At 43.3% G+C, this 25,553-nt stretch overlaps 1 protein-coding gene across 1 annotated transcript; it reads right to left on the bottom strand.

Moving 5' to 3' along the window:
* Window positions 1-2,879: 2,879 nt before the first annotated feature.
* On the bottom strand, window positions 2,880-24,201 carry LOC130129404 (N-acetyltransferase family 8 member 3). The gene is made up of 3 exons (XM_056299006.1): window positions 24,021-24,201; window positions 19,570-19,653; window positions 2,880-3,628 (listed from the first exon to the last, which is right to left on the bottom strand). Exons 1-3 carry the CDS (start codon window positions 24,199-24,201, stop codon window positions 2,880-2,882), a joined length of 1,014 nt encoding a protein of 337 aa, XP_056154981.1.
* Between the last annotated feature and the right edge of the window lie 1,352 nt (window positions 24,202-25,553).

Consider the following 25,553-nt stretch of genomic DNA (forward strand, 5'->3'; position numbering starts at 1 on the left):
TGTTGTTTTCTGCAATGAAGTTCAACGGCACAGCTGAATGTAACTTCCTGTGGTTCAAGAAAAGAAAATGAAAAGTGATTATGCAAGGCTGTGGTGGGTAGCCGTAATGATGTATGAGCTAAACAAATCTACCGCTGAGACAACAGCATATAGACCACAAGGACCCTGATGCAATTCATCTCTATAACCGTCTCCTACCCAACAAGCAAAGGCTGGCCCAAGTCTGAATGAAGGGAAGCTTGTATACATGGGCACCAGAGGGGGGAGTTTACCGTGTTGATTACTTGTTTTCTCATTACTGTCAAAGTGAATTTGTCTAAGTCGTCGAAGTTAGCCTTAAGATATATCGAGTCTTTTGGAATGATAAGCCCAGATGGGTATTATCCTGATGCAAGGCAGAATGATAAAATACAGAGAAAAATGCTTCATGGTTAGAATTTAGGCACACAGGGATGCACAAGATAATCCATGGCGTGCATGCACCTGAATGTACACAAACACAAACACTCACACACAACCCACCTTAAAAAAAAACACTGGACAAAGACTGCCCTCTTTTTTTGTTGTTTTTTCCAGTTGAATTTCCTCAGCTTACTTTTTGATGTCAGTCGCCCCATTTCATCGATCTCATTCATTATCCCAAATTGGGAAGAGTTCTCTTTGAAAGGCAATGGGGACAGATGGATGGAAAATCCCACCAAGTTTTGATATGTCTACACGTAAAAAGAATCTTGCAGTTAGTTGAATCAATCAATCAAGTTGCATTTTATATAGCACTTTTCTAGCTGCAAAAGCCACTCAAGGCGCTTTACATTTCTGGTCAAGTCTGAATTGAACATAAGCTTCCACGTGAAGCCATAACCAATGTAACATTCTCTAGGTCTGCCACCTAATGAGCCTACCAGCTTTTAGTGCACGTAAAAAGTGTAAATACAGGGTGTCGGGGTAGCGTAGCGGTCTATTCCGTTGCCTACCGACATGGGGATCACTAGTTGGAATCCCCGTGCTGCCTCTAGCTTGGTCGGGTGTCCCTACCGACAGAATTGCTCGTGTCTGTGGGTGAGAAGCCGGATGTGGGTATGTGTCCTGGTCACTGCACTAGTGCCTCCTCTGGTCGGAGGGGGAACTGGGGGAAATAGCGTGATCCTCCCACCCGCTATGTCCCCCTGGCGAAACTCCTCATTGTGTGGTGAAAAGAAGCGGCGGGCGCCTCCACATGTACCGGAGGAGGTACATGTCTGCAACCCTCCCTGGATTGGCAGAGAGGGTGGAGCAGAGAGTGGGACGGCTTGAAAGAGTGTAGTAATTGGCCGGATACAATTGGGGAGAAAAAAGGGGGGAAATTAAAAAAGGGGGAAAAGCAATGGATTCATAGGTGTGTACTTCAATTGACATTTTATTCATCAGCAGTGTTTGTGTGTTTTGTATTGTACGACAGGAATTCAACTTCCGCTGTCACTCCCTTGAGGCATCTTGTAACACCGGATGGATGACAGACAACAGGTTGGCTGCTGTTAAGGCTCAGCTTCCTGTTGCCTTTGCAGCGCCTGCTGGCTGGCAAGCAGCCACACTTTCGTCTGACAGCTAAAGCAGGAATGATTGATTTCTGGATGCTTCTGGTGATGTGTGCATCTCAATGTCAAGCCACTCCGTGCACGTACGCCGCACTTGAATTTGAAACTCATTTAGGCCGCACCTGTCATCGTCCACAATGGATGCATAAAGTTTTTTCCCTATTCACCGGATGCACTCTCATGATAAGAGGGTACTGTGCAATGCTGATAATGTTTCAGAAATTGTAATCACCTTCAGGGAGCTTTCTGGAACAACACAGATTAGGAGATCTGTAAATCTACATTATACCCTCTTCGGTGTAGAATTTCCGTGGGCAACGTCATACTGTGAGACTATAAAAATAGGCTTGTCTTAAAAGCCTATTTTTGTTTACAAGTGCAAGAAAAAAAACGTTTTTCAACGCTGAATGTTAAATAGTGATCCAATATTATGTCTTTCAGTAGTGTAAAAGAATCACTTCCGTGGCCTTTTTTTTATTCCCTTCTTTTTCATTCCTCTCTTCACATAGGCGGCATTACCAGGGGACCAACAATACAGAGGCTTTTCAGACTATTCCATATTGTTTGGTGATGATAATCCCAGTCTTGCATTATGTACGATGACCTGAATGTATTGCAGCACACTGAACTCTTTATCCTCCCTCATGACACACACAGACACACAACACACACACAACACACACACACAGTCCCTTTAGCTCTGAAGAATTTTAAACCTCCCAATGTCCTGACACTATTGCATTTTTCGTTGGTATTTTAAGCAAAAGGTTTTTGAGGTCTTAAAAGTCAGCTGGTATTAATTCCCCTAAGGAAGAAGAATTCAACTTCCCCCTGCAAAGAGGCTTAAGGAAAGTTTTGGTATTTCCAAATGATTACATATCTCTTTTTTAATATACCTTTTATTTTTCTTTAGTGGAAAGGAAGACAATAGGTTATTGAATGTGGATATTGTTTATTTTTAATGCACCATAAGCAAATTTTCAGTTGAGATTTATTTTTCTTAGTATATTTTATACCTGTACTTTTTTGTTGTTGCAGTTAACAGTAACGTGTGTGTATACACACAATACATCAAGACAAGAGTAAAAACAAGGAAGAGACCTTCCATTGTGAATAAACATTGGTGATGGGGACACAGTGTTTTGTTTTGTTTTTTAACTGTTTTAGTGGGCTCGAGACATACGTTATCAAAGGAATGTTTTTGCAAAAAAATGAGAAAATAGGTTTGAATCAAATGTCACATAATCTCATTGGGCTTTGCAGTCAAAGTTGTGTCAGCTGCAAAACAGCTAACATCCATTTTCTTTAGACAAACTTCTCTAGCCGCATCACATTGATTCTAGCCATCTTGGAGAACCAGCGGTTCCTGTGTGTGTTATTGTGGGATGAGGTTTGAACAAAGCCTAATTTATTATACAGGGATGTGGCTGCCGTCTGCGGTGAGCTGGTGTCCAGGACAAGTCGATTGTAGCCGCGCTCCTTGCAGAAATCCAGGGCCTTCTGGGACAGCTGAGAGCCCAGGCCCTTACGGCGGCACACAAACGACACAACCACAAAGTGTAGCTCGCCAAAACCGCCATCTCCAGCACCGTGAGCATTCTCCTCCACCATCACTCCTCCATTCTGGTCATCCCTCCCGCTGCCTGTAACCTCCCCTCTCCTTTTACCTGTCACTGCCACCATCCCGACCACCTTTGACTGGCCATTGACCTCTGTCTCCGCCACCCAGAAACCATTATCTGGGTTATCGAGGTAGTTGGCCTGAATGTCAGCCATGTCTGTGCTCAACCTTGTCATCATGTAGCCTTCATAAATCTCATGGCAGCAGTAATAGATGAAGCCAGCCCAAGCACTTCCAAAGAGAAAAGCCTGGAAATAGGAGCTACCCCCCAACACGTAGCCAGCCATGGAAATGCTCAAGGCCACACCGATATGGTCTGGATGACTCATGGCCCTGAAGAACGCCGGGTACACGTGCTCTAAAATCCCATTGCGAAAGAGAGAAACGACCACATCTTGATCCGAAGGTGCATACCCCCTGATGGAAAACTGAACTGTGTTTGTGAGAGAAATGAGAAGGGGTGGGGGTGGGGGTTGGAGGTTAGGTCTAATCTGCCGGGTTTTGTAATTAGAAAATCCCTCTTGATTTCACAAGGGGTTCAAAATAATGAATCATTTATGAAACATACAGCATAATGAATTATTGCACCTTTTACAAAAGCCAGGTCTCATCTTATCTCAACGACTTATACATATTTCAAAACCTTCACAGAAAACAATATATAACCATGCCACTAAGTATGACAGCCAAAGGGAAAAGTAACAGTTACATTTCATCATTTGCGTCGTGACAAATTTGTTTTTCTTCAGAGTAACAAGAATCACAGTGATTTTTGTAAAACCATCGCTATTAGAAGGTCCTTGTTCTTCGATGAAAATCAAAAGAAGCTGTGAAACAAGGAAGCAAAAGCAAAGTCTTAAGCTTCAGTGGAGTGTCTCATCTGTCGGTTACTGCTGCTGTTATTGCCATTCATTTACACTCGCGCTGCCTTGTGGGTGGAGCGTAAAGCCATCTTTGAAATGTAGCAAGTCTAATGCAATATAAAGCGTCGGCATAAGAAAATTAACTTACAGCTATGTTTGTGTGCCATGTTGGTTCTTTTCCCTCTTCTTGCTCACGCTCTGAAGCACTGCCTCTCCTCACTTGGCTGCACTCTGAACTTAAGCCACAGACTGGGAAAATCACCCGTTAATAAAGAGGATTGAAATTAGTCTGGGCATGCTTTCCTTTTGCATGTGCACACATACACACACACACACACACACGCATGCACACACACACACATGCATACCACATGTATGCACATGCATATAGCTGATTGTTGTATACGTGATACTTATACATTCTTGCTCGTTTTCCATTATCAAATGTGTTGTAACATGGGAGAATTTCAGGCTCATACTAAGGTGAAATTGAAATGACAAACCATGAGTGAAATTAGGGTGATAGTACAAACAGGGTTGGATCTACTGCATTAAGGTAAAATATAAAGATATGCAATTATTTATTACAAAACAAATAACACAAATATCCTTCCAAGATAGCATCAAAATGTCTTTTTTTAAATGAAGATAAAACCAGCGATGTGATGCTCCTTGAAAGCTTTACAACTGTTGCCCAGTGTCTCACTTATGAAATGGGAATGTAGATATAAGAGGAATCTTATTGCTCAATGGAAACACGCCCTTATCCAATTGAAGAATGATATCCTCAGAAAGAAAAGCTCCGGAGTGCTCGCCAGTTCAACCAAGTGTGAGGAAGGTGCTGTTTGGTAGGGAACACAAAAGTTCAAAAAAGAAGGAAGAAAGGTCCAAAGCACTCTTCTGGCAAAAAGTTTAAAAGCCTTTATTCACCGGCTATTTCATGGTGAAAGTCTTAAAAAAAATAAACAGTACTAGTGCATGTTTAAATAAAGTTGGGCTACTACCCAACAACCTTCAGGGTGTAGCCCTCAGCACAGTTTCCCCTTTAGTAGATATACAAGATATTTGCACACACCTGGATGAGAGAGCCAATGAGGTCACAGGTGACAAATGCAAAGTATGACCACTAAATGGCTCTACAAAATGTATAGAAGGAAGAAAAAAAACAAAAAATAATGAGACCAAAATAAGACAAAAATTGATGTATAGTCAACAAGACATTAAACTATATATAACTATATAACTATATTATAACTATATATATATAACTATAGTTATACACTACCGTTCAAAAGTTTGGGATCACCCAAACAATTTTGTGTTTTCCATGAAAAGTCACACTTATTCACCACCATATGTTGTGAAATGAATAGAAAATAGAGTCAAGACATTGACAAGGTTAGAAATAATGATTTGTATTTGAAATAAGATTTTTTTTTACATCAAACTTTGCTTTCGTCAAAGAATCCTCCATTTGCAGCAATTACAGCATTGCAGACCTTTGGCATTCTAGCTGTTAATTTGTTGAGGTAATCTGGAGAAATTGCACCCCACGCTTCCAGAAGCAGCTCCCACAAGTTGGATTGGTTGGATGGGCACTTCTTGCGTACCATACGGTCAAGCTGCTCCCACAACAGCTCAATGGGGTTCAGATCTGGTGACTGCGCTGGCCACTCCATTACCGATAGAATACCAGCTGCCTGCTTCTGCTCTAAATAGTTCTTGCACAATTTGGAGGTGTGTTTAGGGTCATTGTCCTGTTGTAGGATGAAATTGGCTCCAATCAAGCGCTGTCCACTGGGTATGGCATGGCGTTGCAAAATGGAGTGATAGCCTTCCTTATTCAGAATCCCTTTTACCCTGTACAAATCTCCCACCTTACCAGCACCAAAGCAACCCCAGACCATCACATTACCTCCACCATGCTTAACAGATGGCGTCAGGCATTCTTCCAGCATCTTTTCATTTGTTCTGCGTCTCACAAACGTTCTTCTTTGTGATCCAAACACCTCAAACTTGGATTCATCCGTCCACAACACTTTTTTCCAGTCTTCCTCTGTCCAATGTCTGTGTTCTTTTGCCCATCTTAATCTTTTTCTTTTATTGGTCAGTCTCAGATATGGCTTTTCTTTGCCACTCTGCCCTGAAGCCCAGAATCCCGCAGCCGCCTCTTCACTGTAGATGTTGACACTGGTGTTTTGCGGGTACTATTTAATGAAGATGCCAGTTGGGGACCTGTGAGGCGTCTGTTTCTCAAACTAGAGACTCTAATGTACTTATCTTCTTGCTCAGTTGTGCAACGCGGCCTCCCACTTCTTTTTCTACTCTGGTTAGAGCCTGTTTGTGCTGTCCTCTGAAGGGAGTAGTACACACCGGTGTAGGAAATCTTCAATTTCTTAGCAATATCTCGCATGGAATAGCCTTCATTTCTAAGAACAAGAATAGACTGTCGAGTTTCAGATGAAAGTTCTCTTTTTCTGGCCATTTTGAGCGTTTAATTGACCCCACAAATGTGATGCTCCAGAAACTCAATCTGCTCAAAGGAAGGTCAGTTTTGTAGCTTCTGTAACGAGCTAAACTGTTTTCAGATGTGTGAACATGATTGCACAAGGGTTTTCTAATCATCAATTAGCCTTCTGAGCCAATGAGCAAACACATTGTACCATTAGAACACTGGAGTGATAGTTGCTTGAAATGGGCCTCTATACACCTATGTAGATATTGCACCAAAAACCAGACATTTGCAGCTAGAATAGTCATTTACCACATTAGCAATGTATAGAGTGTATTTCTTTAAAGTTAAGACTAGTTTAAAGTTATCTTCATTGAAAAGTACAGTGCTTTTCCTTCAAAAATATGGACATTTCAATGTGATGCCAAACTTTTGAACGGTAGTGTATATATATATCCATATACAGCAACACAGGCACTAGACCACATGCGTCAGAACAACTACAAAAAGGACTAAAATCAATTTCTCCATTTAGTCCTGAGAATGCTGTGGCCTGCATTTGGTATATATAAAGAGTTTCTCTATGCAATAATAGTTTCAGTTGATCAACACCCCGAAAGTTCTTTTTGATGGTTTCTAGGCCTTCAACCTAAAGGCTGTCTGGATTACTGTTATGTATACATTATAAAAGTACTTAGCCATGTAATCCAAATCAGCTTTTCTGATAGCATACTGATGCTCAGAGACTCCGTCTTTCAGTCGTCTCTTTGTCTGGCCTTTGTAAAATCAATCACAGGTACAAGATAAACGGTACACAACAAACCTAGGATTCCGGAAACTCTTGTCCTGTTTTTCAAGTTTATCTTGTCATGTCCAGCTCAAATTTCTCATCTTGTCCAAGCTCAAATTTCTGTTGTGTTGTCTAGCCCTGCTCACAGCTATTTACCTTACCTAGGCAGCTTTGATCCATGCCAGAGTTGTCATTCCCTAAAGCGGGCTACATTCTTGTCAGTCCAATTTGCACAGATAGACTACAAAACAAAAAAATATTCCAGGATGCTTACAAAAAAGCCCAGTCCACCTCCAGAGCTGAACTTTTTTAAGAGAAAAAGAAAATCCTCAGGACTGAAGCAGGTTTACTTTGTCACAGGATACAGTTCTCTAGCAAATCCCATAAAAAGGATAATATACTCAAACTGGAATCTCACTAAGTGACCCTATTCTTAGGGAAGTTTTTCCTGCCCCTCCTAAAATCAGTTTCAAGAGGGCCCCTATTGTTGAGAAATGTTTATTTGAATAAATAGACACATATTTTAATTCATGTTTAAGTAAAAGGGGCATGAAAATACATTGTTGCAGTTGGAATGCTTGTTTACAATGGTTGCAGTTGTGATGTTGACAGAGGGCGACATAAGAGCTGCAGTAATGCTAATATTTCGGTATTGCCACAGATTTATTCTATTCTGAAAAGTCTCAGTTTAAGTTAGACATATGCTTTATTTTGAAGAAAAAACCCGGAAGTGACATTGTGCTTTTGTTCGGCAGCTTGACGTTTTGTGTGTGCGTACGCACTGCTAGATTTGCAAGACAGGTTCACTTTTTCCACACCTCCTGTAATTTACCGCAGCGTTACAGAAATTAAACGTTGAGTTTGAAGGTACAACCGTTCTCCTCATTATTGAGAAGCTCCAACTAATCAACACTTATATTACAGAACAGGTTAGTCCCAAGCCATCTCTCTGTCAAAAAAAAACTTGGCTTCATCGACCATTGAAGGGTACTTACAAGTATGGCTTTGGCAACTATTGCGCTAATGTAAAGGAATAGAAGAAATTCAGAGACTTCAAGACTTATAAGGTGTATGACATCAAAACATTTATCAACTGTAACCCCACGTTTGTTATGTACCGTTTATCTTGTACCTGTGATTGATTTCACATTGGCCGGGCAAAGAGATGACTGAAAGACAGAGTCTCTGAGCATTAGTATGCTATCAGAAAAGCTGATTTGGATTACATGGCAAAGTACTTTTATAATGTACATAACAGTAATCCAGACAGCCATTAGGTTGAAGGCCTATGAAGTAATACTTGGGGTAGTATTGGTCGAGGATCAATGACCACACCGGGTTATAGAACTCAGGTTTAATCGTGGCTCAGTAGGCAGACATAATAACCATACATGGTAGTGGTGTAACCATAATAACAGTCCGGGTAGTACATAACACCTAGTGTAGTTCCAGTGGATATACATGGCGTTATATCACTACATCCCCCCTGTTTAGTTTTCAATTTTTTCATTATGTAACCCACATGATTACATGTACCCTGTGACGTATGTAAGTTCCACGAGTAGCCTCTAGGAGGCACACGAGCTACAGAGTTTAAACCATGCAAACAACCGTCGACAATAGAGAAGAGAAATACGGATATTTAGAAATATGGACAACTTTAACTATGGATACCTGAATTATTGATATTTGAACTACGGATATTTGAGCTACAGGACATTTGAACTACGACAAAAAATATCCCTCCCACGAAGCTTCCTTGACAGATGATCTCCCGTTGAAGGAAGAAGGAAGACTCTTTTCTCTTGTGTTTTGTACGCTGCTGGAATCCTGACTGGTTTTTTTAGTACCCCGAACAACCCCCCTTGCGACACCCTTTTGGAACCCTTGGATACCCCCTTTGGATTGCCCCCATCATCGCCCTGGATTTGGATTCATCATCATCGCCTCTACATTAACTTGCCCCTGTGATTGTGGTAGGATCTGGACATTGCACCTTGCACAGATTGGAAGACTGAATCATTCCCCCTTTTCTTTTCTTTATTATTTTCTTTGAGTGCACTCATACTTTATTTTGGATTATTTTCTTTAATTTGTTAGTGTAGAATATGGCTGCATAAGTAATATATTAGAAGGGTATAAAATAGAATATAGATAGATATAGACAATAAATAGAATATTAGGAAGAACTTTTAAAAAGTATAATAGAGTAATATATATATATATATAACACATCTAATTTAGTATTGATATTGAAATAACTTTACTTTGAACTGTTGAAATAAATTGGTTTTTTTATTGTAAACTATACCCACGAGTGTGTGTGTTGTCTTTGGGGTGAGTACTAGAATCCGGTCTAGAAAAAAACCTACACCAATCTCCACTGAACTTAGACATTAGACTGTAAACTGTCCCTGCGCAAGCATAGGCCCATTCCCCTGTCGTGCAGGTTACAATTACACAGAGGTTGTCTTCTCTTTTTTTTTTTAGACAACACACTCAGAATTGTCCATCTCAAAAAACAATAAACATATTCAGAGCCCTCCTTTTGTGTGTGATTGTCTCTACTCATAGTCCTTGTAGTGAGCTGGTTTGGAAACAGCTCTTCCATATCTTGTGCGTACTGTCTTGTGTGTTTCACAGGTTTGGCTGGAATAAGTTCCAGCTGCATGAGTGTCCTGTTGAGGTTCTGTGAAGCGGGTTCTTGCGCTCCTCAGTGCATGGGGGTGGTGAATTTCCCGCAGGTGGCTCCTGCCACGTCTGAGTTTGTTCCCATTTGATGTTTGCACAGTGTAGCTCCTTGGCTCATCGCACTTTTGTACGACGGTGGCTGGATACCAAGTCCCTTTTTCCTTGTTTAGGACAGATACGTGCTGTCCGGGACCGAGTGGAGGTAGTTCTCTGCCGCTGCTGCGGTCATGATGTTCCTTCATGTTTGCTGTTCTCTGCTCCAGGTGGAGTCGGTTTTCCTCCTTGCCTGGGTCCCCTCGACTCGGCAGCAGGGTGGTGACCGGCCTTCCGAAGATCAGTTCTGCTGGTGATGGTAGTTTACTGTCGATGGGTGTTGCTCTGACCTGTAGTAAGGCCACTTGTATGTTACCTCCTTGTCTCATGGTTTTCTTCACAATGGATTTGATGTGTCGCACATGCCTCTCAATGAATCCATTGCTTTTTGGATAGTGGGGTGAGCTTGTCACGTGCCTGATTCCCCAGTCAGCCGTGAATTTCTGGAACGCGTGCCCTGTGTACTGGGGTCCATTATCTGTAAGTATCTCATCAGGCCTTCCAAAAAGAGACATGTACATTTCCATTTTTTGTGCAACTGCCCGGCTGGACACAGGCATGGGCATTTCATCCACTAGAGGGAACTTAGAATATCTGTCCACAATCAGTAAATACTGATGTCCATCGATCTCGAATAGATCAGAAGCTAGGGATTGCCATGGTTTTGACGGTGTGTTGTGTGGGTTGAGAGGTTGCTTTGGATTTGCATCCTGATGTTCCACGCATACGCTACATGACCTGCAGACTCTTTCGATGTCATCGTTCATTCTGATCCAGTAGACACTTTCTCTCGCCAGTCGCCGTGTCTTTTCGATGCCCTGGTGTCCTACATGCAGCTGTTCGAGTATAGAATCAGTCATGGAGTCTGGGATGAGCACCTGTCTGCCTTTGAATATGACTCCTGCTTCAACTGCGAGCTCATCTCTGAATGACCAGTACTCACGTAGTTGTCTTGGTAGAGCTTTGATGTTGTCTGGCCATCCCTGGTGGATCAGCTCTTTCAGTGCATTGAGTCTGGGGTCGCTGGTGGTTTCCGTGCGGAGTGCGTCCTGTTTCTCGGGAGAGAAGTTTATCATTGCAACAGTGAGCATCTCTGGATCCTCGACTTCTGCCTCTGTTCCGTCAATGCGCTCGTCCAGCTCGATGTTGCTGTTGTTCTCAGGGTTGGGTAGTCGGCTGAGTGTGTCTGCCAGGACCATCTGGTTTCCTGGTCGATACGTGACCTCGTAGTTGTATCCTTGTGTTTTTATCAGCATTCGCTGAAGCCGTGGCGGGGCAGCATGCAGTGGCTTTGTGCATATGGTAACGAGGGGTTTGTGGTCTGTAACTACAATGAATGACTTCCCATACAGGTAGGTATGGTAGCGCTGCATTCCATAGACTATGGCCAGCATTTTTCGCTCTATGTTGCTGTACCTGGATTGGTAGTCGTCCAGTGTCTTTGAGCCAAAAGCTATGGGTCTTTTGTTCTGCACTAATGCCACGCCCAGTCTTTTCTGTGATGCATCGACCTCAAGTGTCAGACGTGTGCTTGGATCATAGTACTTCAGGCAGTCATGTTCGTTGATAACTGATTTCAGGTCCTCAAAGCTCTTTTGGTGGTCAGTGTCCCATGTCCAAGGCACGTCACTTTTCAGCAGCACCCTCAGTGTGTGTGCTTTGTCTGCGACCTTTGGGATGTAGGGTGACAGGTAGGTCAGCATCCCCAAGAATCTGCTCAGTTCATCTTTGTTCTGGGGTGTCGGCATTTTCTGGATGTCCCTGATTTTGGCTGGGTCAGGTTTGATACCTTTGTCTGTGTACAGGTTGCCAAAGAATGAGATGCTTGTCTGTTTGATTGTGCACTTGTCACTGTTGAACACAATACCTGTCTTGGCTGCTCTCTCCATCAGGTTGGTCAGGTTCCTGTCATGCTCCTCTTCGCTTGCTCCGTAGACTGCAATATCATCGGCTATGCTGACGACACCATCGAGCCCCTCCAGGATTTGGTCCATCTTTGCCTGGAAGAGATCTTGAGAGACACTGAGACCAAATGGCAAACGTTTCCAGCAGTATCTACCAAATGGAGTTCGGAATGTGGTTAGCAGTTGTGACTCTTCCTCTAGGTGTATTGACCAATATCCAGCTTTTGCGTCAAGTTTGCTGAATAGTTTTGCATTTGCAAACTTCGGGTTCAGTTCCTCCACAGTAGGAATCTCGTGTGGGCATCTCCTAAGGCTGGCATTAAGCTTTTGGGGGTCTAAGCATATGCGAAGGGAACCGTCTTTCTTTGTGCTGTATGCCAGACTCGAGCACCAGTCTGTGTGCTGTTCTACTTTTCTTAACACATCTTGTTCGACTAGGTTATTCAGTTCATCTTTCAGTTTGTCTTTGATGTGAATGCTGCACTTACATGGTGGGTCTATGAATGGTTCAGCATCCTTTTTCAGGAAGAGCTTGGCCTTTCCACTGAAGTTGCCAATTTTGTCAAACTGGTCTGGGTATGCTCTCTTTAGGTCTGCACTGTTAGATATGGTCATTTTGGGTTTTGTCTGTCTTGTGTTGACTTTTTTCTGGTTTGCATGTCCTTTCTCGGTCACTGCATCTACATTGACAGTCACTAGGTTTAACAGTTCACATGTTGGCAGCCCAACTATGGCTGGCCCTGGTACGTCTACAACATAGAACTTTGCATTGATCCATTTGGATTCTTTGTACTGGCATGGAATGTCAATGGTGCCTAGGCAGGGGATGGCGTGACCACTGTATGCAGATAGCCTCCTGTTGGTTTTTTTCAGTCGTTTCTGGTTGCATGCATTTTCACCGTACATCTGCTTGAAGGTACGCAATGGGAGTGTGTTGCCTGATGCACCTGTGTCTATCTTCAGATGTAGTGTGTATCCACGACCAGGTAGGTCAGGTGGTGTCACCTTCAGGACTGTGTACGCCTCCTCTCTGGCCGGCTTGCTGTCTATGCTATGCATGCACTTTTCACTGATAGTTATGGAGTGGAACTGTTTCTGGTAAGTACTTTCGTTCTCACTGTCTGTTTCCCTGCTACTCTCTACAGCATGTATGCGAGTCCTGCTCTGTTGCTTTTTGTCTATATAGGGTTTGCGCTTGTGCTGTTTGTCTTGTGGTGTGTGGGACTTGCTTCCCCCGCTCCTGCTCTGGCTGGAGTGTTCCTGGCGCTCTCGTTTGGCCTTCCTGCAGCACCGCTCCCAGTGACCTTTTGCACCACACGCATTGCATTCATCATCATATGCAGGACATCGACGTGGTTTGTGGCTTCTCCCACAGTTACGACATATCCCTGTCCACAGCGTGGATTCTCTCATTGTGTGACAGGCTAAGTTTGTCTAACTGTTCATTGCCTGCTGTCAGGGCTTCATATTTTCGTCCCTCGGCCAGAACCTCTGCTAAGGAATATCCTTTTGGTTTGCTGTATAGATCATTCCTCAGGGCATCATGGGGAGTGCTCGCAATAATAAGCTCAATCATACGCTCGTTAAGCTCTTCGTCTGAAAACTGACATTTCTGTGCTAGTGTTCTGGCTCTGGTCACAAAATCATCAATATTCTCATCTGGTTTCTGCCTGTGTTGCATCAGTTGCAGTCTATGGATTCTGAAATTTACGTTCAACTTTAGCTGTTTTTCAAAGAGGTCCCATAGTTTGGCAGGCTTTTTATTTTCATCATCGGTGAGACCACTGGCGTTCAGTCTTTTTAATCCTTCATCTCCGATTCCACGATATATTTTCCTAGCTTGTTTAGCTGCGCCATTTATTTCTTCATCTTCTAAATACAGAGTCATTTTCTGTCTATACAGTGAAATTGCCTCACCCAGGTCCGGGTCGGACCAATTCATCGTCGGTAGATGCGATGCCATGACGTCTCCTGTTACTAGCTAGCTAGTTAGCTTTGCGGCTAGCTCAGCTCCGGCGCACTCTTGCTTGAATGATGACAGAAATTATCCACGGACAATTTTATCAGTCTATCTTCATTCTTCATAGAGAGTACTTTACCGCTGCCACCATGAAGTAATACTTGGGGTAGTATTGGTCGAGGATCAATGACCACACCGGGTTATAGAACTCAGGTTTAATCGCGGCTCAGTAGGCAGACGTAATAACCATACATGGCAGTGGTGTAACCATAATAACAGTCCGGGTAGTACATAACACCTAGTGTAGTTCCAGTGGATATACATGGCGTTATATCACTACAGCCTAGAAACCATCAAAAAGAACTTCCGGGGTGTTGATCGACTGAAATTATTATTGCAGCGAGAAACTCTTTATATATATACCAAATGCAGGCCACAGCGTACCCAGGACCAAATGAAGAAATTGCTTTCAGTCCTTTTTTTTTTGTAGTTGTTCTGATGCATCTGGTCTAGTTCCTGTGTCGCTGTAGATGCTATTTATGCCAGCGTTTTTCTTATCAATGGCCGTGTTATGGAACGAAATTTTTTCATGCTCTTTTCTTTCGGATAACATTTTTTTCCTTCTTAATACTCACCCAATTTCGTTGGGCTGCATAGCGTTTTTGTCTGATTTTTCTCCCAATTTAGTGGCCAATCGATCGCTATTTTAATTCAAACACACACCCACCCACGTACGTACGTACGTACTGCATGCGTCCGCCAACTGCATCCGGCCGGCAGTCTGGAAGTAGATGCCTCGGCACTTTCGTGACAAGGCGAATCCAGACCGAACCACTGCTTTTTCCCCACACGCACGCACGCACGCACGCACGCACGCACGCACCCCTCCCGAAGACAGCGTTGCTACTTCGTCGAGTCCGGCCATAGTCGGATCTGACGAGACCGGGGCGCGAACCCCGGTCCCCAGTGGGCAATTGCATCGACACAAAGCCGATGCTTAGACCGCTACACCATCGCGGGCCCCGTGCTGCATAGCTTTTTGTAACTGTGTATTGCGCAGGTCAAGCTATATCTATGAATGTATAATTATTATATTGTTTTTACCTCTGTTGGCCATTTGTTTTGTCTCATATCCCCGTGGAAAAGAGGGTTTGATTTATCTATTTTGTTTCTTTTTTGGGTTTTTTCTTTCTTTGTGGTTAACAAACAGGCCTGCTATGTGAGGACACACTCTCCCGTTCTGTGCCTTCAGAATGAATGGTCTCGTAACAAAGAAGAGCTGGGTTTGACGTCATTCAAACAGCACACATGCACAATGCAGGGTCCAACAGGGGTTATAACAGCATGCTACCGACCTCTTATGACAGATCACTGTTATTTACTGTGCTGCTGAGAGCTCAGTTTCTGATACCCTTCCAAGAGGATCTTCTTCTTTCGACTTGTTCCCTGTTTCTCAGGGGTCGCCACAGCAGATATTATAGTTTCCATCGGTACCATGTGAGGGCACAGCACCAATGGTGGCCGTTGTTAACTCGGGCCTCGATCAATATGGTATGGTCTTGTCAATCCGCATACTGATGTGGTAGAATTTTACATCAGATGCCCCTCCTGACACAACCACTTACCCTATGGACAGGGACACAGGTAAAGCGCTGGGTGCCATCCCAGTATTCATGGACTTATGCCCATGCCTGTCGCCTATGATAGCCTTCCAAGAGGATTTTTTTTTTAAGAAGACATGTCCAAGGCACTCTTCTGGCAAAAAGTTTAAAAGACGTTATTCAGATGACTATTTCATGGTGAAATTCTTGAAAAAAAACACAAGAAGTACTAGTGCATGTTAAAATAAAATTGGGCTACTTCCCACATATAGCGGCACAAACAGCCTTCTTCAGGGTGTAGCCCTCAGCACAGTTCCCCCTTGTCGATACAAGATACAAACACCTGCAACAGAGAGCCAATGAGCTCACAGGTGACAAGTGCAAAGCACGACCAGTAGATGGCACTACAAAATGTATATGTAAGGTAGTAATGTAAATCCGCCACAGGGTGGCACTGGTACGCTGTATGTTCCCCTGGGAATGCCGCAAATGGCGATGTTTGTCCCTTTTGCAACACCGTACCCCTAAGTCTTGTCCCGGGCAAAAGGCTACGTTGATCACATGTTTTTTTTGTTTCTTCTGCCGGAAGGTGAGCAGTGTTACTGGCGGTCTGCATTATCATAAAAATATTGATTTATATCGCACATATTGTCTAACTGTTTATTCTGTGGTGTTAATAGACAAGTTTGCTTATAACCTAGTTAAAGTTTGATGTCGAACATTGTATTTGGCAAGAGAAATGTGACAAAAAGTGTTGGCTAGCCTGTTGAGCATTAGCATGGCATATAACGCAGGATGCAGTATTATTAAAGCAGATTATCCATGGTTTTTTGTTTAATTTTATGGGTAATAAGTGCCTTATTTAATTTATAATGGATGACATTTGCTTTGGTTTTGCCGTAAGGTAGCATTTGATATGAGATGTGTTTATTTGCACATTTGCACTTTTTATTTTAATTTTATTGAGAAAGAGACATGTTTTTTTTTGTTTCTTCTGCCGGAAGCTGTGAGTATGATGAGGCCAGCGGCCAGCAGATTGATGAGAGGTGAAGTGTAAGCGAGTGCCAGTAAAGTGTCCAGGTCTCAGCCACGATCCCAAGCCTCCGCCTCTTTCCTTTTCCACGCAAACATCATACTACAACTAACACAACGCAGAGTCCCAGGGCGTGTAGGCAGACGACGGCCGAACGCAAAGTGCGGGTTACATATAGAATGAAGAAAAAAATCATGAGAACAAACTTGAGGATCTCCGCCAGGCGTACCCCTTCTCCTGTGTTCACACTTGGCGACGAACCCTTTTTTTTTCGCTTAACGGGAGAAGGGAAATACACGCACACAGAAAAACCAGTGCTGCCTTTATAAGACTTGTACGCAGTGCCCAAGTCGATTGAACAGGAAATATGAAGAAGAAAAAAGAAAAGTTGTTAATACAGCACTCAAGCTAAAAAAAAAAAAAAATTTTTAAATTCCCTAATTAAAACGTTTTGCCTGTCAGTCTGTGGATGTGCAGCCTCCGAGGTGGACCCTCGCACCAAAGCAACGAAGGCTGACATGAAATGTAAGAGATCAGGCTATTATAGTTTCAAAGCCCTTATTGAAAAACATCAAACGTGTTTAACCGTCGTGGTTTTCGTGATATAAAATGAATCGATGTGAATGGCTGCTCTGCTGATTGACTTTCATTCATAAAATAACGGTAAGAAAACATAGCTTCGTCATGGGAAATGTTTTATTGTAGCTACTGAGATGATTTCCAGCAGCGTCTGATTATAGCGGGGTTTTAACGTTGGAGACTATGGCACTTCTGCGTGGCAGCGAGTTGGATAAGGCGAATTATTTTTGGTTCGTCCAGTGTTCCTCCAGCTCTCCTCCTGTGCTGAGATCAGCAGGGAAAGCTTTGCTGGCATGCGAAATGCGATCGACTCATTGGTTTTACGTTTTGAAAATATTTTCAAACAGGTATCTCAAAAGATTTTGTCCAAGAATATTATAAGGAGCTCAACGGGGGGGCGCAACCACAGGAGGTGCCGCAGCCGGGACCCGAACCCGATGTTCCCGCATCGCGGGAGACATCGCTAACCTGAAATGTCTGGCCGTTTAGGTAAGGGCTGCCGAGCCTATTCATGCGTGATCGTTACAATATGTTCTAATAGCGATAAGCCATTGAAATTTAATTTCCCATTTATTACAACCACAGGCCTATGAAAATCTGTCGCCCCCTCCCTTCTACAAACTACCAATCGATCCACGGTCACTGCACCTGAATCAGTGGAAAGCTAACATGGAGCTAAAATGGTAAAAATACATTATAAAAATGTAAGTATGAAGAAGAGCAGGCTACAGGACATTCAAAGATGAGTTGCATTGGTCTGCTTTGTGAAAACACCTGACATCATCACCGTTTCCAGGTAGCACAGAGGGATTGTGTTGCAGGAGTGTCACAAATGGCACTGAATGGGGTAAGTCCAGTGCTTATCTCCCGCCAACCTTTTATCAACGACTATACTTCTCAGTAAAACTCAAGTGCTCTGTATGAGTCTCTCTGTCTCTCCCACCCCTTCTCTCCCTTTCTGTGTGTCTCTCACTCCCCTCACTCTGTCACTCTCGTGTTCTCCCACCTGCAGAACTGTGTGTGTGTGTGTGTGTGTGTGTGTGTGTGTGTGTGTGTGTGTGTGTGTGTGTGTGTGTGTGTGTGTGTGTGTGTGTGTGTGTGTGTGTGTGTGTGTGTGTGTCCTCTCTTTGTCTTTCCCTCCTGGGGGAGAGAGAATATAAAGCTGCAGTTATGGACGTTGTGGTGATCAGGCTCTGTACGTAGCCTACTGGTTATGGACTCTACTATCATTTTTTGGGGCTTTACTACATCAGTGGACTTTGTGCTGATGGGCTGTCTGTAGCCAAGGCTACAGGGAAAACTGAGGCATTTGAATTGCCAGTGAAAACTATTCATGACAATAATTATACACTCCTTGCAATTTTGCCATATGTATCAATAGTTAAGGTTGCCATGGTAATGGTAATGAATTTCTGTAGCCTACTGGTACAGCATGCACTACATGGTCACACGTTTTCATATCTTGTAAATGGCCTATTTAATAACAGCCTAGTGTTGATTTGGTTAAGGAATGCGGTGTTTTTGTAATATGACTCTTTCAAAAAATATGTTTTGTCACTGTGACTCCTGAGTTGGCCCAGTCTGAGTACCACTGCTGTAGATGTAAGGGACAAGTTACTATGGCTCATCAATTCATTGTTTTAGCCCAGAGTTTCATTACTGATGTCGTTAATTCACGCTAACGGCAAAGTTGTAATCCTTAACTAGAGAGGAAAGACAAGGCCGAGTCCTTTCCCAAGTTAGAGATGCATAACGTTTTTCATAAAAGCAATTCGGGTGATGCCATGGATGCTTATTTCCAATTGTGATGCTTTCATGAGCGGGGTGACATATTTGTCTTGCAAAGCTGTGGGCATGATGAGTAAACCCCTGTAATTCAGAAACTGTGTTGGTGTGACATACCTACCAGCAAGAGCTTGTTAAAATCTGGGGTGGGAAAAAGTGAGTCAAAAAATTATTCAGTCACCCCAAAAAGTTAAGAAATGTCTCCCTCTGGTTAGAGATTTAGCATGTTTCGCTAATGAATAGTTTGCCACCAGTATCAGTGTCAGTCTTTTTTTACTATTTCATGTCCTAAAATTGAAAATGATCCCCCAGAGTAATATATATCGCTCTAACTGCCACTTAAGTGTGATAAGGGACAAAAATGCCATAAACCCAGGCCCATTTGAATTTATGTTTCAACATTAGGAAAACCTTCTGGTCAGAAAACAGCCTTTTTGCAGTTAACCAATTTATCGAGATATCTTTTTTCCTCTATTATGTGGATGAGTTCCTATTTTAAAGCAGCCAGTATTTCTTTTATAACTAAAATCAACCAGCTGACTGTCATTCAACTATAGATCCCATGACCTGATTAAGCCAGAAATGTTAAATTTAGATATCTCCCATAATGCCTCTAATCTCACATGGTGGATCATCCTTAAGTTTGTCAGTTTTCAGGAAGTCTGCTACAAAACATGTGATAGCAGCAGGAGTAGTGAGGACGCGAACTGAAACAATCCACAAAAAGAGCTGCACAGGAATTGTGTTCTTTTTGACGGGTCTTAAATCTTCACTGACACGAGCAGGACTGCAGGATTTGAAGGTCTACCGGCACAGATAAAGGTGTTGGGTATGCTTAAATGAGGGCCTGGTTCAGTGCCCTTCTACAGTGGGCATTTCGACATTGCAGGATTTTCCTCTCTGGGGCACTGAGATGTCCTTTGAGGCTGACAAATAAGACAGAACAAACAACAAATATCAATTCGCCAGCAGAGAGTCTAAACGATTCCAAGTGATATATAAATATTGAATAAGATGAGTGAAATCAATGTTGTTTATTTTTTTTAACCAAAATCCCCTTAATATGCTTTCCAGTAGCTCAGATGTTTTTTTGTTTTTTTTCCAACTTGCACGTCTCAGGTGCTTTTGCTTTACTGATTGCTGCATGTTTCTATTCCATCCATCCATTATCCAAACCGCTTATCCTGCTCTCAGGGTCACGGGATGCTGGAGCCTATCCCAGAAGGCAGGAGACATCCTGGACAGGCCACCAGACCATCACAGGACCAGTATATAGTATTTTATTTATTATATAATGTATAGTATAATATATTGTACGAACTCAATGGTGACAGGCATGGGCGCAAGTCCATGAACACTGAGATGGCATCCAGCATCCCACCCATGCCCCCATCCACAGGGCCAGTATTATCAATGAATTTCAAGATATAAGAAATGTTACTGTAATTAGCATACGACTGCTTTTTAGAGCGATGAGATGAAGTACTTTTCTTCAAAAAACTCAGATATCAGTATTAGAAAAGAACAAGTACTCCCTTTCCATCATTCAAAAAGCATTTGCATCAAAGGCATGGTTGAATACCCCCCCCCCCCCCCCACTACCTTTTTCTCCCCGATTATATCCGGCCAATTACCCTACTCTTCCGAGCTGTCCCGGTCGCTGCTCTACCCCCTCTGCCTAGCCGGGGAGGGCTGCAGACTACAACTTCTACACCCCCGCCAGACCACTTCGCTCTGCTGCCTCAGGACGCCTGGTTGCCCTGTCGCTGAGAGGCCCTTGCTGCCGATCGACCCGGTCACGACTCTTTTCTGTCCTGGCCCCACAGTGCTGGAATGAACTCCCCACTGATGTCAGGACAGCGGAGTCGCTGCCCATCTTTCGGCGCAGGTTGAAAACTCACCTTTTTAAGAACTACTACCCTGTTACTTGTTCTTAGCACTTATTGTATTCACTCATTTAAAAAATAAAATCAAAATCTCTTTCTTGCACTTTTACTTTAGCACTGGTTTTGCACTTAGATGCTTGTTTAGATGCACTTATGACCTCTGATGACTAGTTGTTCTCCTGATTTCCTACGTTAAATGCACTTATTGTAAGTCGCTTTGGATAAAGGCATCGGCTAGATGACTGTAATGTAATGTAATGTAATGTAGTAACATAAAACAGACATTGTTTGGATAATGTATCAAAGCCAATTTGTAAAATGTTTGCTTTTGATGGGTCCCTATTCATCAAAACTAAAAAGATGAAACTCTTAGCTAAAGAACCTGTCAAGGGGTGGGATATATTAGGCAGCCAGTGAACAATCAGTTCTTGAAGTTGATGTGTTGGAGGCAGGAAAAATAGGCAAGCGTTAAGGATCTGAGCGACTTTGACAAGGGCCAAATTGTGATGGATGATGGATAGATGACTGGGTCAGAGCATCTCCAAAATGACAGGTCTTGTGGAGTGTTCCCAGTATGCAGTGGTCAGTATCTACCAAAAGTGGTTCAAGGAAGGACAACAGGTGAACCAGCAACAGGGTCATGGGTGCCCAAGGCTCACTGATACACATGGGACATGAAGTTTAGCACATCTGGTCTAATCCCACAGAAGAGCTACTGTAACTCAAATTGCTGAAAAAGTTAATGCTGGCTATGATAGAAAGGTGTCAAAACACACAGTGCATCACAACTTGCTGGATATAGGGCTGCATAGCCGCAGACCGTTCAGAGTGCCCATGATGACCCCTGTCTACCCCCAAAAGCACCTACAATGGGCACGTGAGCATCAGAACTGGACCAAGGACCAGTTGAAAAAGGTGGCCTGGTCTGATGAACCATGTTTTCTTTAACATCATGTGGATGACTGGGTGCATTTGTGTCGTTTACCAGGGGAAGAGATTGCACCAGAATGCACTATGGGAAGAAGGCAAGCCTGCGGAGGCAGTGTGATGCTCTGGGTTATGTTCTGCTGGGAAACTTTGGGTCCTGGCATTCATGTGGATGTTACTTTGACATGTACCACCTACCTAAACACCTACCTTTTGCAGACTAGGTACACCCCTTCATGTCAACGGTATTCTCTGATGGCAGTGGCATCAGGTGGTTGTAATGTTTTGGCTAATCAGTGTATATCAGTCCATCTTTGTGGCCTGCAGGCACATTATATCATCATGCCCCTTTGCAAGCTACACATTATTGTCTATAGGTTTCCACTAATGTATTTCTGATTTGAGCCTTCCTTGAGCATTCCTTCCTTCCTTCCTTCCTTCCTTCCTCCCTCTTACCAGTGAGAGGCTCCTTCTCCCCTTCTTCCTTGGTTTCAGAGGAGACACGTGATGAGACAGTGACAATTCCTCGTCATCCTACCTTCCACTTTACCATTAGTAAAAAGCTCTTCTCCCTTCATAATAGAAGTAATCTCATTCACAGATCCATTTAAAGGAATTTTATAGTATCCCAAGAGCTTTGAATGTCATTCATGGTTAATATCATCAAAAGATGTCTTTTGGATGAAGTCATGCACAATTCTTGGGCTGGTTTTCTACAAAATCTCTAGGCATTTTTTTTTGTGGGCTTGTTTTGAAATTGCCTGTAAGTTAACAAAATTATGTTACAGGAATACATAACTACCACCCAAAAACTATTTTAGGGACTATTATTTGATAAATCAACATAGCATATCTGTTATTGATCTAGTGGACTGTGAATGTTCTACACCAGAATTATTTCATATGAATAAACAGCATTATATGCACTGTGATATTTTGATTTTCCCCCCCAACAGTGTTAAAGGCTCATAACTGAAAACTTATATGTCTTTTCTATATCTGTTTGTGGGCTTAATTTAGATACATGACGTCACCGTTAGGTTTGGTATAGTCTACACCGGCTCTACCATTTGGGCAACGTGGGCACATGCTCAGGGGCTCCTGAGCACAAAAGCACCCTCTGCGATGGGAGAAAAAAAGTATACATTTATTTGTTATGTCGAGATCCACAGAAATGACACAAAACTTGACCCATTCTCTTGGTCTTGATAATTATCCAATCAGAATGAAATAAAAGTTTTTTCCAAGAAAATTAAGTCACAAGTTTTATTGGTGAGATGGCTGGACAAGTGGTGACTGGTGAACAATTAAGCAGTAATGCTAATGGTCAAGGTGGGTGGGCATAGAGAGCAGGAGGCTTACACTGCACAGATTTAAGATCAGTTTTTCTCAAGCCAAGTCGAGGTTAAAAACATTGATTTTTATCTGACCCACTATCAGTTAGGTTGTATCAGTGAGAAGTGCGCGGGAAAACTTTAGGTTACTTCCGTAATCCCGGTTCTCCGAGTAGCATGAGTGAGATGTCTAACTATGGGAATACGCCCCCTCACATATTCACAGAAGCACTTGTACCACTACGTCAGCCGATTGGCTGCCAGTCATGACGTCTGCTTCAGTGCCCTGCGCCTTATATATGACTGATGCAGCATCACTCGTCATTCAAAACAAGCACACCTCTTCTCGCTTCACCCCAGCAGCAAGAAGAGCGGTCTGGTGAGACGTCTCACGCATGCTACTCAGAGAACCGGGGTTACGGAAGTAACCTAAAGTTCTCTTCATTTCGATGTCTCACTGTGGGATATGGAGACTCCCGTATTGCCAGACAAGCTTATCTCAATCACTGACCATGATTTTATTGTGCAAATATACTTTTACTCTTATGTTTTATTGTTTACATTTTATATTCTTTATTTCATTATGTCTTATTTACATATATTTTATATTCATATGTGTCACTTATTTTTCTTGTATTTTAAGCTTGTGCAGCACTTTGGTTCAACTGTGGTTGTTTTAAATGTGCTATATAAATAAACTTGACTTGACTTGACTCGATTTGACCACCAGCCACCCCCCTCACGAAGAAGTGTGTGGATGAGGCAGGTCCACTGAGGAACCCACGCTCAGGACAGCATGAGCAAGGCTTGACCATGTAACATCCAACTTATAAAACCTTGCAAATGGGAGGGGCGATGACCAGCTAGCTGCAGCACAGATGTCCTGGATAGAGACCCCCCTAAACAGGGCCAAAGAGGTCACAAGACCCCTAGTAGAGTGTGCCCGCAACCCAGCTGGAACCTGAAGGCCTGAGCTGGAGTAAACCAGCATGATAGCATCCGCTATCCAGTGAGAAAGTCTTTGTTTGGCGATGGGCTTGCCTCTGTGGGGCTTACCCCAGGACACAAACAGCTGATCCCCTTTCCTGAAGGCCCTTGTTCTCTCCATGTAAGTGTGTAAAGCACGAATTGGGCACAACATATGCAGCCGCTGCTGCTGTGCAGAGCTGTGAGGAGGCGGCGTGAAAAGCTGTCAGCCTCCAGAACTACTGTCAAATCCCGGGAGGGTGACATAGGCTTAGAGCTGGGTAACAGTTTCCGAGCACCCTAAATAAACCGAGAAACGAGGGGATGCTGGCTCCGACACCAGAAAATCTTCGCCCTCTGATTCTCCGTCCTCCTCAACCACACTGAGCTGGAGTTCCTCGGGGGTGGGACCAGTGAGAATAGGGTCCTTATCCGAGAGGCTAGCCTGACGGGCTAGTTTTCGGTGGAGGCTCTTAGCCGTGAAGTGTTGGGGTTGGAAGCCGGGGTTGTTGACAGCGGCTCTGGTACACGCGGAGCGGAACTGCCTTAAGTATCAACTATGGGCAAATTTGTGCGTACACACCCATGGGATTTTTTTTAGCCCTAAAGTTTGTCTCAGAGACCAGTTTAGAACCTGGGTAACGCCTGAATTTAGACACCGATTGGCAACCGCTGACGTCTTTGCAGGCGTGGGTGATTGCTAGTTGCAAGAGGTAGACAATAGATGTTAGGAGGAAGGAATTACAAATAACATCATACTTTTCAGTAGACTGCCAGGCAATTTTGAGGGCTAAAAAAAATCCATTGTGCGTACGCACAAATTTGCCCGTAGTAACTAACGACTGATACATGAGGCTGTGGTGTGTCTTTGCTCCAAATTTTTGTTCCGCAGGTGCACAGGCGGGCGCCTTCACCGTGGTCCAAGGTGGGAAGCGGCTTGGCAGCTGTATTTAGCTGCCGTGCTAAATTTAAAACAATTAACTGGAGTCAGTGATAATTTCGTTAGCTAGCTCCACGGCGGGCAAGCGGTAAGACGGCCGCAGGTTTCCGGTATAGTTAGCTTGGTTGGAGCAGCAAAGTTAACGTGCTAGGTAGCTTGTAGAAGCAAAATAATACTCCGCTGTTTGGGGACAGGCTAGAGTGGAAAAACTACCTATGGTGAATGCAGTTGTACCGGTATTTCAGCGGTTAGAATCCGGCGACGGAGGTGTACAATCCGGTCTGAGGACAGTTTAGCTAGTCGGTTTAGATACGGATAGCTTTCTTCTTTTTTTTTGCTGGCTTAGTGGTACCAGTGCTTCTGTGAATACGCGAGAGAGCGTATTCCCATAGTGAGACATCGAAACGAATGCTATGAAAAGCTAAACAAAGTGAAGAAGAAGGCATTCGATGGCGGATGTCGAGCTAGCTAGCAGTACCGCTAGCCTAAAAACGTCTACTGACGGTTGCAAGAACACACCTCTGGATTTTGAGGACTTGATCACAGAGTTTGCA

This window comes from Lampris incognitus, chromosome 2 (assembly GCF_029633865.1).
Source record: "Lampris incognitus isolate fLamInc1 chromosome 2, fLamInc1.hap2, whole genome shotgun sequence".
Taxonomy (NCBI): domain Eukaryota; kingdom Metazoa; phylum Chordata; class Actinopteri; order Lampriformes; family Lampridae; genus Lampris; species Lampris incognitus.

Bases quoted from the DNA above. Each gene is read 5' to 3' on its own strand.
- LOC130129404 (XM_056299006.1), bottom strand. From the start codon at position 24,201: ATGGAGAGAACAAGGGCCTTCAGGAAAGGGGATCAGCTGTTTGTGTCC. The intron at 19,654-24,020 runs GTCTTGTGACCT...GGATTGTTTCAG, and splicing joins GCGGGCACACTCTACTAGGG to TTCGCGTCCTCACTACTCCT. The intron at 3,629-19,569 runs GTGAGATTAGAG...TCACAAACACAG, and splicing joins ACTTAAGGATGATCCACCAT to TTCAGTTTTCCATCAGGGGG.